This window comes from Salmo salar, chromosome ssa09 (genome assembly GCF_905237065.1).
Source record: "Salmo salar chromosome ssa09, Ssal_v3.1, whole genome shotgun sequence".
Classification (NCBI taxonomy): domain Eukaryota; kingdom Metazoa; phylum Chordata; class Actinopteri; order Salmoniformes; family Salmonidae; genus Salmo; species Salmo salar.
In genome coordinates, this window is record NC_059450.1 from 84048017 (window position 1) to 84063184 (window position 15168).

General features: G+C 43.5%; 1 protein-coding gene across 3 annotated transcripts in view; it reads right to left on the reverse strand.

Moving 5' to 3' along the window:
- Positions 1-3171: 3171 nt before the first annotated feature.
- Positions 3172-15168, reverse strand: part of LOC106612098 (trichohyalin) — a 39912-nt gene continuing 27915 nt past the window's right edge. For all 3 annotated transcript variants that reach the window (XM_014212951.2, XM_014212950.2, XM_045724126.1), the window contains 2 exons: positions 5374-5513; positions 3172-4355 (listed from right to left, as the gene is read on the reverse strand). In XM_014212951.2, the coding sequence (XP_014068426.2) occupies positions 4281-4355; positions 5374-5513 (215 nt within the window). In that variant the 3' untranslated portion in view covers positions 3172-4280. The remainder of the gene's footprint in view (positions 4356-5373; positions 5514-15168) is intronic.

Below are 15168 nucleotides of genomic sequence, written 5' to 3' on the forward strand. Positions count from 1 at the left end.
CTCCACGGCGTCTCCAGACTCTGTCACGTCTGTCACGTGCTCAGTGTGAACCTGCTTTCATCTGTGAAGAGCACAGGGCGCCAGTGGCGAATTTGCCAATCTTGGTGTTCTCTGGCAAATGCCAAACGTCCTGCACGGTGTTGGGCTGTAAGCACAACCCCCACCTGTGGACGTCGGGCTCTCATACCACCCTCATGGAGTCTGTTTCTGACCGTTTGAGCAGACACATGCACATTTGTGGCCTGCTGGAGGTCATTTTGCAGGGCTCTGGCAGTGCTTCTCCTGCTCCTCCTTGCACAAAGGCGGAGGTAGCGGTCCTGCTGCTGGGTTGTTGCCCTCCTACGGCCTCCTCCACATCTCCTGATGTACTGGCCTGTCTCCTGGTAGCGCCTCCATGCTCTGGACACTACGCTGACAGACACAGCAAACCTTCTTGCCACAGCTCGCATTGATGTGCCATCCTGGATGAGCTGCACTACCTGAGCCACTTGTGTGGGTTGTAGACTCCGTCTCATGCTACCACTAGAGTGAAAGCACCGCCAGCATTCAAAAGTGACCAAAACATCAGCCAGGAAGCATAGGAACTGAGAAGTGGTCTGTGGTCCCCACCTGCAGAACCACTCCTTTATTGGGGGTGTCTTGCTAATTGCCTATAATTTCCACCTGTTGTCTATTCCATTTGCACAACAGCATGTGAAATGTATTGTCAATCGGTGTTGCTTCCTAAGTCGACAGTTTGATTTCACAGAAGTGTGATTGACTTGGAGTTACATTGTGTTGTTTAAGTGTTCCCTTTATTTTTTTGAGCAGTGTATATTCCGGACTCTGACATTGCTCGTACTGATTTAACTTTTTTTATTGTTAGGTATTATTACACGGTTGGCGCTAGAAACAAGCATTTCACTGCGACATCTGCAAATCTGTGTACGAGACCAATAAAAGCTGATTTGATATTTCGCTTAGGGAATCCCCACGCAAAACCAAATGATTGATTGGACACAGCTTGCGTCAATTACAGAACATTTCCTAGGATTTCCTACCTGCAGCAACATTAGTGAACAAAGCTGGAAATACCGGTAGAGGCACAGTGCCCCAAAACTCCTGGCCCTATACCGTAGTCATTACTGTGAGCATGAGAAAGCTATGGGCTGGAGTAAGAGCATAGCCCCTGTTTGTTTCCTGATGTCCATTTAGAGGGGCTTAGGAATGTATGGGTTTAAAAAACTAACTACAGTGAGTTTGAATGAGAACACAGACAGAGGTGTCTTGAGCAACGTTAAGTTGTCACAATGTAATCCACTCATATTTATCCAGTCATCAAACTCAAGTCTCTCGAGGTGACTGGAAGGTAGACTGTGGTGTAGCAGAAACAGGATATCTAACTACTACGCTAGGATGAGTAGCTGAGACATTGAATTCACTTTTCCAGTCCTTTCATGTTACCCTGTATACCAGTCTGTATGTGCCATCATGCCACTCATTGTCATGCCAAACATGTCTGGCTTGACAATGAGCAAGCGAATTGGCAAGAGCACAAAGATCTGGGACCAGGCTACTTTCAAGTAAGCGGTGAATGGAAACAAATGATTTCAGTTGGACTCTGATGTCAGGACTGATGTCTTGCCAGTTACCTTACTGGGTACCCCATTAGTGACCTCTAGACTAGAGGGTACTATTTGGAATGCAACTCCAACCTAGAGAGAGAACAAAGAGAGAGATGGAAAGAAATAGAGCTATCATAGACACGATGGAAAGAACAACTGACACACAGACCTTAGAGGTGGAAAGAGAAAGAAGTCACAAGATAGATTTATATCAACCTTTTTAATATATCTTCAACAGCAACACAAAACATCAGTGATAAATTCACATTCAGTGTGTTCTGTTTGGAGTCCTTGGACAAGTCCCACTGCCCAGACAACCAGAGATCCCACAGATAACTCAGCTAGGGGTGTGTTCAGAAGGCTAATGAATGGTACTTAGTGTTTGACTTGGGCAGGAGCTCATCGGAGCGGAGTACTGGCATCTCAAATTTTCTACTACTTGAGCCCGTGTTCCTCTTCTAAAATATCAGCTCAAAAGTATTGTGGAGCTCCAAAATATAAACAGTACCGGCACCCAAAATGAATACCAGCACCTATTACAGTACCATCAGTGCTTAACTCGGAATGTAACAGCCCATAGAGTTATGTGTGTTCTAGAACACATGCCAGGCTTCTAGAATCTAAAGACATGGCTGTTGAAAGAGGCTACATGTATTATGTCTGTAGTGACAGAAAGCACGTGTAGCTAACTATGCATTCTGAAAGTATTCAAACCCCTCTTGACTTTTTCCACATTTTGTTACATTACATCTTTATTCTAAAATTGATTAAATACATTTTTTACTCATCAATCTACACACAATACCCCATAATGACAAAGCAAAAACAAGTTTTTAGAAATTTTAGCAAATTTAAAAATCAAAAACAGAACTTTTACATAAGTATTCAGACACTTTGCTATGAGACTCGAAATTGAGCTCAGGTGCATCCTGTTTCCATTGACCATCCTTGAGATGTTTTTACAACTTGATTGGAGTCCATCTGTGGTAAATTCAATTGATTGGACATGATTTGGAAAGGTATACACCTGTCTATATAAGGTCCCAAAGTTGGCAGTGATTGTCAGAGCAAAAACCAAGCCATGAGGTCAAAGGAATTGTCTGTAGAGCTCCGAGACAGGATTGTGTCGAGGCACAGATCTGGGGAAGGGTACCAAAAAATGTCTGCAGAATTCTTAAAATGGAAGAAGTTTGGAACCACCAAGACTCTTCCTGGAGCTAGCCGGTCGGCCAAACCGAGCAATCGGGGGAGAAGGGCCTTTGTCAGGGAGGTGACCAAGAACCTGACAGAGTTCCTCTGTGGAGATGGGAGAACCTTCCAGAACAAAATGTGGAAAAATTAAAGGGGTCTGAATACTTTCCAAATGCAGTGTACATCAAGTTCAAAATGTGAGAAATTAAAATCATTTCATAACGCATGAATCTACTTCTATCAGCTCCAATGCCTGTTAATTTGTTTAGCTGTGTTAAAAACAAATATGAGAGTGGTTTTGAGAGATTTTTAGACCACAACAAAAACAAATGACAACTCAGATTGATCTAAGTAACACTGTAATAAACCTCAGCTCTGAAAGGTGGTTGGAGTATAGTGGATTTGTAATGGAGGAAGGTTTTGTTCACACTAAACACTCACATATACAAGTGCACACTTCCTCAAAGCACATCGAGGGTGGCAGTACCAGAACTACATTTAAGATGCTATACATTCTCTTAACTGAATATTGTTTCAAACCAGGGCAGTTTGTTCCAACTGAAAATCTAAAAGCCTAAGGCACAAATCTTAGGCACAATACTTAACGTGCGCAAAAATATCTATCGAAAAGTTCTAATATATTAAATCTGCCCCAAAAAATATAATAAATAGATTAAAAAAGACAAACTGCACAATTTAAATAAAGCGTATCAACAAAAGAAAATAGCACTCATAAGTGTCTGGCACTAGTGTAAATTTAAGAACACGGTGTGAGGGTGCAAGCCTTAAAACGTTTCTAAGTGGAAGGAAAGAAAAGGGGAGGAAGAGAGGGAGGGGAAGAGAGGGAGGGGAAGAGAGGGAGCGCTCCCAGTGGATCGCCATACAAGGAGAGGAAACACGCTCAGGTTAGGTTGAGTCATACACAGGCACACGCTAACATTGAGAAAACATAACGACCCACACATCATCCTACACATGCAGTACGTACTCGGCCTTGTACACACATTTTTGTACAAACCAACACACACACTCCCTAAAAATGTACACCAACTGCTTATAAAAGCCGATATGAACACACACACTGACACATTCAACAGTCTATAAATAAGGCAACTCAAACAAAAATTAATGTTTTTAGTTTTAACAACTTACCACTGACCATGGCCTAACCCATAAGATAAATCATAACCTTGGCGTCCGGGACAATTTCTAATTTACAGCATATCAAGGAAATCTTTATCAGTAGATTTGTTAAGAACAGTACTGTGGTAGGTGCTGAGAAACCAATGAGTCGTGGTTAAACAGATTTGTTAAGAACAGTACTGTGGTAGGTGCTGAGAAACCAATGAGCTGTGGTTAAACTCAATAAAAGGCCCCTTCTGAAACGTCAGTAGGTGAAAGTTGTTGTCCCTCTTCAGGTCTAGGTGTTTCAGTAGACAGAGATGAAAGGAGTTTTGTTTGATCTCTATGTTCCAGTACCACGGGTCAGTACATCAGGTCAGGAGGTGGTATGCAGTAGGTCCAGTGAAATGGACTCTCTCTAACAGTCTCCCAGTGGATCTGTACACACACACACACACACACACACACACACACACACACACAACACATATTAAGAAGAGCGTAAGGTGGAGAGCCATGGTGGATGCCCTACGCCCGCAAGGAGGCCATGAGGATTAAATCAAGTCCTATGTGGAACTGGTTAATGTCATCTCCTCATGAAGTCCTTTCTAAAGACTACACAGAATTTGTATCCACTATCACGTTCAGTAGCTACATGAGTTTACATTATGACTATACAGACTCTGTGATAGAAGTGAAATATGTGGCGAACGTAAACAGAGTGATGATGCAGCGGTCATGTGTGTGATGATGCAGCGGTCATGTGTGTGATGATGCATTAGAAGACGTCCTAAATGCCCCCCAGTCTTCAGATGTGAAGCAAGGCCTAACTTGCACTGGATATGTCCAAATTTCAGTTTCCATTTAACCCATCTAAGCAGTTGCCTGCAGTTCAATTGACATGCCATCGGCCTATTTGAAGGCCAGTCTTGTGACTGTCAAATTTGTATAGCGCCTCACAATCATCACACATAAAATAACCGCCACCATCATTTTCTTTTACCACTTTTCCAAAAATTACTTTTCTTTATCTTCAACTCTCCTTTCGCAGCTTTTGTCATATTGAATTAAACTTCGACAATGTCCGTTTTGCCTACGTGGATTGATATCAACTTTTTCTGCACGTTCCCAAAAGCATTATTTGGCGATTGGCTGTGTAGGCTATTTGGCGCTGGTGCAGTTAAGCCCTAAGCTTAAGCGTATGTGTAATACCAGATAGCCTAAACATAATGAAAGAAAAACATCAGTGTAGCCTTTACAAATTGCCATTTTTATTAAGGTATTGCTTCCCTTTATTCAACCCGCCTGCCACCCACCCGCCCTTCAGCCACACAATATTTAACGACCCTAAACCCATCCGCCTCACGGATATAACCGCAGGGACTGCGAGTTATGAGTCAACCTGCCCGCGCATCACTAGTGTAGATGTTATGTTCTAAGGGGATAAATTCTTCACCTGTTGGGGATTACTCAGGGTCCTCCTGCCCCCCCCCCTCTGGCCAGGGTCTCTCTGAGGGAGGGGCATAGCATCAGTACCCAAGAGCCCCCTCCTCACGATGTACGGACAGGCTGGACCACTGGGGATGTCAGCAAAACCTGGAGATGGGTGGGGGGAAGAAGCTATGTAAACATTTAGTACTGTCCATACAGAGCCTACAGAAAGTATTCACACCCCTTGATGTTTTCCACATTTTGTTGAGTTACAGCCTGAATTTAAAATGGATTAAACTGAGATTTTATGTCACTGGCCTACACAAAATACCCCATTATGTCAAAGTGGAATTATGTTTAGACATTTTTACTAATTAATGAAAAATGAAAAACTGAAATGTCTTGAGTCAATAAGAATTCAACCCCTTTGCTATGGCAAGCCTAAATAAGTTTAGGAGTAAACATTTGCTTAACAAGTCCCATAATAAGTTGTATGGACTACCTCATCTCTGTACCCCAGACATACAATTATCTGTAAGGTCCCTCAGTCGAGCAGTGAATTTCAAACACAGATTCAACTACAAAGACCAGGGAGGTTTTCAAATGCCTCGCAAAGAAGGGCACCTATTAGTAGATGGGTAAAAATAAAAAGCAGACATTGAATATCCCTTTGAACATGGTGAAGTTATTAATTACTCTTTCTATGGTGTATCAATACACTTTTTTACACTTTCGATGGCGTATCACCCAGTCACTACAAAGGGACAGGTGTCCTTCCTAACTCAGTTGCTGGAGAGGAAGGACACCACTCAGAGATTTCACCATGAGGCCAATGGTGACTTTAAAACAGTTACAGAGTGTAATAGCTGTGATAGGAGAAAACTGAAGTTGGATCAACAACATTGTAGTTACTCCACAATACTAACCTACAGTTGAAGTCGGAAGTTTACATACACCTTAGCCAAATACATTTAAACTCAGTTGTTCACAATTCCTGACATTTTATCCTTGTAAAAATGTCCCTGTCTTAGGTCAGTTAGGATCACCACTTTATTTTAAGAATGTGAAATGTCAGAATAATAATAGAGAGAATTATTTATTTCAGCTTTTATTTCTTTCATCGCATTCCCAGTGGGTCAGAAGTTTACATACATTCAATTAGTATTTGTTAGCATTGCCTTTAAATTGTTTAACTTGGGTCAAATGTTTCTGGTAGCCTTCCACAAGCTTCCCACAATAAGTTGGGTGAATTTTGGCCCATTCCTCCTAGGCTTCCTTGCTCGCACACACTTTTTCAGTTCTGCCAACAAATATTCTATAGGATTGAGGTCAGGGCTTTGTGATGGCCACTCCAATACCTTAACTTTGCTGTCCTTAAGCCATTTTTCCACAACTTTGGAAGTATGCTTGGGGTCATTGTCCATTTGGAAGACCCATTTGCGACCAAGCTTTAACCTCCTGACTGATGTCTTGAGATGTTGCTTCAATATATCCACATCATTTTCCTCCCTCATGATTCCATCTATTTTGTGAAGTGCACCAGTCCCTCCTGCAGCAAAGCACCCCCACAACATGATGCTGCCACCCCTGTGCTTCACTGTTGGGATGGTGTTCTTCGGCTTGCAAGCCTCCCCCTTTTTCCTCCAAACATAACGATGGTCATTATGGCCAAACAGTTCTATTTTTGTTTCAGCAGACCAGAGGACATTTCTCCAAAAAGTACGATCTTTGTCCCCATGTGCAGTAGTCTGGCTTTTTTATGGCAGTTTTGGAGCAGTGGCTTCTTCCTTGCTGAGCGGCCTTTCAGGTTATGTCGATATAGGACTCGTTTTACTGTGGACATAGATACTTTTGTACCCGTTTCCTCCAGCATCTTCACAAGGTCCTTTGCTGTTGTTCTGGGATTGATTTGCACTTTTCGCACCAAAGTACATTAATCTCTAGGAGACAGAATGCGTCTCCTTCCTGAGCGGTATGACGGCTGCGTGGTCCCATGGTGTTTATACTTGCGTACTATTGTTTGTACAGATGAATGTGGTACCTTGAGGCGTTTGATCATTTCTCCCAAGGATGAACTAGACTTGTGGAGGTCTACCATTTTTTTCTGAGGTCTTGGCTGATTTCTTTTGATTTTCCCATGGTGTCAAGCAAAGAGGCACTGAGTTTGAAGGTAGGCCTTGAAATACATCCAAAGGTAGACCTCCAATTGACTCAAATTATGTCAATTAGCCTATCAGAAGCTTCTAAAGCCATGACATTTTCTGTAATGAAAATTACGATTAAATACAGAACAATAAATTTGCAAACATTTCTAAAATCATGTTTCCACTGTTATTATGGGGTATCGTGTGAAAATGGGTGTGATAATGTATTTCTGAAATACTTTTTGAATTCAGGCTGCAAGAACAAAATCTGGAGTAAGTCAAGGGGTATGAACACTTTCTGAAGGCACTGTACAATGCTAGTGGGTGGTGGTATGTTTAATAGGGGTGGTAGGTGGAAGACATAGGTTGTTCCCATCCTTCAGGTTAAGCTCATATCTATTTTGTCTGTTTTGGTGTCTGTAGGCTGATGGAGATTTGGTTTGGTTAGAGGTTGATGCTTTGAGCGTCTATCATAGCAAGTTTGGGAGAGTTATTCAAATGGGGTATTAGATCGGTGGTCACTCACCAGCATTTCGACCAGAAATTAGAATTCCCTGAATTGGATCCTTTGTTTGAACTCCACGGAGCAATTACATTCATCCCGGGGGCTGCTCTATGTCACCGTCCCCGTGGAAGAGGAACAAGGAGTGGCCTCTTAGACTCCGGAGGTGTGCATGCCATCCACCGCTTCCAAGAATACTACTTGCAAACTTTGAGTCCCTGGACAATAAAGTAGACGAGCTCAGGGCAGGATCTCCTTCCAGAAAGACATAGGGGCTGTGTTACATACTGTTTTACGGGATCATGGTTCTCCGGATATACTGTCACCGTCCATTCAGCCAGCAGGGTTCTCCGTCCATGGCTTGGGACAGGTAGAAGGAACTCTCCGGGAAAAGGTAAAGGTCTATGTTTCATGATTAACTACTCATGGTGTGACTGTGGTAACGTACAGGAACTCAAGTCCTTTTGTTCTCCCGATCTGGAATACCTCATCAAATGCTGACCACATTACCTCCCGAGATAATTTTCTTCGGTCATGGCCGTGTTCAACTCAAGCCAACATCGCAATGGCTTTCAAGGAACTACACTGGACTTCGTGCAAACTGGAAACCGCATATCCTGAGGACGCATTTATTGTAGCTCGGGACTTCACTAAAGAAAATCTTAGGAAAACTCTACTGAAGTTTTATCAACACATCTCCTGTGGTACTCGCTCATCGAGCACTCCTGACCATTGCTACTCCCCCTTCTGGGACAGCTACAAGACCCTCACCTGCCCTTCCTTCGGCAAATCAGATCACGCCTCTAGTTTGTTCCTCCCCCATAAGCAGAAATGTAAATCAGGACACACCCGTGGTAAGGACTGTTCAACATTGGTCTGACCAATCGGAATCTATGCTTCAAGATTGATCAAAACAATCACACAGACTCTGAAATGTTCCGGGCTACCTCTGAGAATAGTATTGACATATACACTGGCCTTGTCCGAATACTCATACTAGTGTACTACATACATAAACACATTTTGCCGTTTGATCGAGTAGAATTCACTCGTCTTCACCGACTGACGTGTTTGACAGCTGATAACAGCATGACAACAGCTGCACCAAAATTAACGAATGGTGGGAGTAACGCAATCTCGCATTAGATGACATATTCAGGAGTACTATTTTTGAAACTTCACATACTATAAAACCTTATTTTTCGCATACTGTTTAGTACGCTAGTATGGGTATTCGGCCATTGACTCTGTGACTGAGTTAATCAGTGCATAGAGGATGTTGTTCCCACTGACGATTAGAACCAAAAACCATCTATAGATTGTCAGCATTCACTGACAAGCTAAACAACTTCACCCACTGAGGAAAACACAGAGCTGCCGACGTGGGCCACCTCCGCACAAAGACCACGAGCTCTCGTTCTCCATGGCCGACCTGAGTAAGAAATGTAAGCATGTTAACCCTCGCAGGGCTGCTGGCCCAGACGGCATCCCAAGCCGCGTCCTCAGAGCATGTGCAGACCAGCTGGCTGGAGTGTTTATGGAAATATTAAATCTCTCCCTAACCCAGTCTGTTGTCCTCACTCGCTTCAAGATGTCTACCATTGTTCCTGTACCCAAGAAAGCGAAGGTAACCAAACTCTGAAATCACACGTACACCCTAGACCCACTGCAATTTGCATACCGCCCCAACAGACCCACGGATGAAACAACCGCCATCGCACACTGCCCTATCCCATATGGACAACAGGAATACCTATGTGAGAATGCTGTTCATCATCAACTACAGCTCAGCCTTCAACACCACAGTGACCTACCACAACAGTGGTAGGCCTGATTACCAACAACGACGAAACAGCCTACAAGGTGGTGGTCAGGCCCCTGGCGGAATGGTGCAGGAAAATAACCACTCCCTCAACGTCAACAAAAGGATGGAGCTGATCGTGGACTTAAGGAGACAGCAGAGAGAGCACGCACCCCATCCACAGGGCTGCAGTGGAGAGGGTAAAATGCTTCAAGTTCCTCAGCGTGCACATCACTGACGCCTCATATCCACCAGATGCAACCATCTCTTTTCGTTCTGGCGAAAGTCATGCATTGTCAATGGAGCAGTCCGCAACAATACGTTGGGGGTGCTGCACTAGGCTGCGGTGTGTTCTGTGTACCGCATTCGTTAAATATTTTCATCTGGTGGACATCAAGCGACAACCTCACTACTGTAAGTTGCTCTGGATAAGAACATCTGCTAAATAAAAAAATTAAACAAATAAATAAAACTGAAATGGTCCATCCACACAGACAGTGTAGTAAAGGAGGCGCAACAGCATCTCTTCAACCTCAAGAGGCTAAAGTAATTTGGCTTGGCCCCTATGACCCTCACCAACTTCTACAGATGCACCATTGAGAGCATCCTGTCAGGCTGTACCACCGCCTGGTACAGCATTTGCACCGTCCGCAACCACAGGGCTCTACAGAGGGCGGTGCAGTCAGTCCAACGTGGCATCGAGGGAACACTGCCTGTCCTCCAAGACATCTACAGCATCTGGTGTCACAGAAAGGCCATGACAATCATCAAGGATTTCAGCCACCCGAGCCACAGCCTGTTCACCCCACTTCCATCTAGAAGGCGGAGACATAACAGGTGCATCAAAGCTGCAACCGAAAGACTAAAAAACAGCTTCCATCTCTAGGCCGTCAGACTGTTAAATAGTCACCACTAGCCGGCCTCCGCCAAGTACCCTGCACTGAACTTAGTCACGGTTACTAGCCGGCTAACACCCGGTACTCTACCCTACAACTTAGCGACTGCTGCCCTATGTAAATAGTAATTGAACACCGGTTACTTTAATTATATTTACATACTGTTTTACCCACTTCATATGTATATACTGTATTCTAGTCAAGGCTCATCATATACTGTCCATACACACCATTATATACAGTGCATTCAGAAAGTATTCAGACCCCTTGACTTTTTCCACATTTTGTTATGTTACAGCCTTATTCTAAAATGGATTAAATGAATCTACACACAATACCCCATAATGACAGAGCAAAAAAAGTTTGACATTTTGGCAAATTGATAATATTTGATCACATTTGAAATACGGTACCAGTGAAAGGTTTTTCTTTATATTTTAGATTCTTTAAAGTAGCCACCCTTTGCCTTGACAGTTTTGCACACGCTTGGCATTCTCACAACCAGCTTCACCTGGAATGCTTTTCCAACAGTCTTGAAGGAGCTTCCATATACACTGAGCACTTGTTGGCTGCTTTTCCTTCACTCTGCGGTCCAACTCATCTCAAACCATCTCAGTTGGGTTGAGGTCGGGTGATTGCGGAGACCAGGTCATCTGATGCAGCCCTCCACCACTCTCCTTTTTGGTCAAATAGGCCTTACACAGCCTGGAGGTGTGTTGGGTCATTGTCCTGTTGAAAAACAAATGATAATCCCACTAAGCGCAAACCAGATGGGATAGCATATCGCTGCATAATGCTGTGGTAGCCATTCTGGTTAAGTGTGCCTTGAATTCTAAATAAATCACTGACAGTGTCACCAGCAAAGCACCCCCACACCATTACACCTCCTCCTCCTCCATGCTTCACAGTGGGAACCACACATACAGAGATAATCCATTCATACTCTGCGTCTCACAAAGACACAACAATCACAAATTTGGACTCATCAGACCAAAGGACAGATTTCTACCGGTCTAATGTCCATTGCTCGTGTTTCTTGGCCCAAGCAAGTCTCTTCTTCTTATTGGTGTCGTTTAGTAGTGGTTTCTTTGCAGCAATTCGACCATGAAGGCCTGATTCACACAGTCTCCTCTGAACAGTTGATGTTGAGATGTGTCTGTTACTTGAACTCTGTGAAGCATTTATTTGGGCTGCAATATGAGGTGCAGTTAACTCTAACGAACTTATCCTCTGCAGCAGAGGTAACTCTGGGTCTTCCTTTCCTGTGGCAGTCCTCATGAGAGCCAGTTTCATCATAACGCTTCATGGTTTTTGCGACTGCACTTGAAGAAACGTTCAAAGTTCCTGATATTTTCCGGACTGACTGACCTTCATATCTTTAAGTAATGATGGACTGTCTTTTCTCTTTGCTTATTTGAGCTGTTCTTGCCATAATATGGACTTGGTCTTTTACCAAATAGGGCTATCTTCTGTATACCACCCCTACCTTGTCACAACACAACTGATTGGATCAAACGCATTAAGAAAACAAAATCCAAAAATGTACTTTTAACAAGGCACACCTGTTCGTTTTGTTGCTAACCTTACTTTGCTACCTGACAACTTTACGGTTTTTAATTACCGTTTATATTTTTAGTTTTTCCCCTCACTCAACTTTTTTTCTATCACTTTTTCACTCCGGACACTTTATCTGGACATGGTTCATCAGGACCTCCACCAGCCGAAGCTAAGTAGTAACATTAACATGATGCCTTCGAATTGCAGTCGCTGTACTCATAAAATACAGGAGAACGATCGCCTTACGGCGAGGATAGCTGTGCTGCAAGCCCAGCTTCAGACGCAATCGTTAGGCAAGGGTAATTTCACTGTAGGAAAGGATGAAACAGCGTCTTTGCCACCAGTAAGTACAGATAGTAGTATAAATCCCCTCGCACGGTCCACGCAGCAGGACAACTTCCTCATGGCTTCTGGAGGGAAATGCTGTAGGAATGCTCAACCGGTGTCGCTCATTCAGCCGACAGAAACTTTCAACCGGTTCTCCCCATTAAGCAGCGAGTCGGAGTCACAGGTCGAGCCTTCTCTGGTCTCTACTCCTCCTGTTACGAGGTCTGAGACGCCGAAGCCTCCCACCATTAGCTCTGACAAATTGAAAACCCTAGTCATTGGCGACTCCATTACCCGCAGTATTAGACGAATCATCCAGCGATCATACACTGTTTACCAGGGGGCAGGGCTACCGACATTAAGGCTAATCTGAAGATGGTGCTGGCTAAAGCTAAAACTGGCGAGTGTAGAGAGTATAGGGATATTGTTATCCACGTCGGCACCAACGTGGACATAGCTTCAGCGTGTAAATCAGCTAGAAAGATGCGTCGGCATCGAGTAATTGTCTCTGGCCCCCTCCCAGTTAGGGGGAGTGATGAGCTCTACAGCAGAGTCTCACAACTCAATCGCTGGTTGAAAACTGTTTTCTGCCCCTCCCAAAAGATAGAATTTGTAGATAATTGGCCCTCTTTCTGGGACTCACCCACAAACAGGACCAGGCCTGGCCTGTTGAGGAGTGACGGACTCCATCCTAGCTGGAGGGGTGCTCTCATCTTATCTACGAAACATAGACAGGGCTCTAAATCCCCTAGCTCCACAATGAAATAGGGTGCAGGCCAGGCAGCAGGCTGTTAGCCAGCCTGCCAGCTTAGTGGAGTCTGCCACTAGCACAGTCAGTGTAGTCAGCTCAACTATCACCATTGGGACCGTGTCTGTGCCTCGACCTAGGTTGGGCAAAACCAAACATGGCGGTGTTCGCCTTAGCAATCTCATTAGAATAAAGACCTCTTCCATTCCTGCCATTATTGAAAGAGATTGTGATACCTCACATCTCAAAATAGGGCTACTTAATGTTAGATCCCTCACTTCCAAGGCAGTTATAGTCAATGAACTAATCACTGATCATAATCTTTATGTGATTGGTCTGACTGAAACATGGCTTAAGCCTGATGAATTTACTGTGTTAAATGAGGCCTCACCTCCTGGTTACACTAGTGACCATATCCCCCGTGCATCCCGCTAAGGCGGAGGTGTTGCTAACATTTACGATAGCAAATTTCAATTTACAAAAAAAAAAACAACAATGACGTTTTCGTCTTTTGAGCTTCTAGTCATGAAATCTATGCAGCCTACTCAATCACTTTTTATAGCTACTGTTTACAGGCCTCCTGGCCCATACACAGCGTTCCTCACTGAGTTCCCTGAATTCCTATCGGACCTTGTAGTCATAGCAGATAATATTCTAATTTTTGGTGACTTTAATATTCACATGGAAAAGTCCTTGATGCCCTTCCAGACTCACTCTGCCTACCCACGGAAGTCAGAGGACAAAAATCAGTTAACCACCTAACTGAGGAACTCAATTTAACCTTGCGCAATACCCTAGATGCAGTCGCACCCCTAAAAACATTTGTCATAAGAAACTAGCTCCCTGGTATACAGAAAATACCCGAGCTCTGAAGCAAGCTTCCAGAAAATTGGAATGGAAATGGCGCCACACTAAACTGGAAGTCTTCCGACTAGCTTGGAAAGACAGTACCGTGCAGTATCGAAGAGCCCTCACTGCTGCTCGATCATCCTATTTTTCCAACTTAATTGAGGAAAATAAGAACAATCCAAAATGTATTTTTGATACTGTCGCAAAGCTAACTAAAAAGCAGCATTCCCCAAGAGAGGATGGCTTTCACTTCAGCAGTAATAAATTCATGAACTTCTTTGAGGAAAAGATCATGATCATTAGAAAGCAAATTACAGACTCCTCTTTAAATCTGCGTATTCCTCCAAAGCTCAGTTGTCCTGAGTCTGCACAACTCTGCCAGGACCTAGGATCAAGGGAGACACTCAAGTGTTTTAGTACTATATCCTCTCTTGGGTAGGGGGCAGTATTTTGAATTTTGGATGAATGAGGTGCCCAATGTAAACTGCCTGTTACTCAGGCCCAGAAGCTAGGATATGCATAGTAGTATTGGATAGAAAACACTACAGTTTCCAAAACTGTTAAAATAATGTCTGAGTATAACAGAACTGATATGGCAGGCGAAAAACCTGAGGAAAATCCATCCAGGAAGTGGGATATTTTTGATGTGGGTACTTTTCTATTGAATGCCTATACAGTATCTAAATGGTTAGGACCAAGATTGCAGTTCCTATGGCTTCCACTAGATGTCAACAGTCTTTAGACATTGTTTCAGGCTTGTATTCTGAAAAATGAACCAGAGCTAGTTTGCGCGAGTGACCGATTGCGCACCGTTTGTTGTTTTTCCTTTCTATTGAAGACGCTATTGTCCAGTTGAAATATTATCGATTATTTAGATAATAGACAACCTGAGGATTAATTATGAACATCATTTGACATGTTTTGACGAACTTTACTGGTACGATTAGGATGTATTCGTCTGCATATCGTGACCGCCTTTGAGCCAGTGGATTTCTG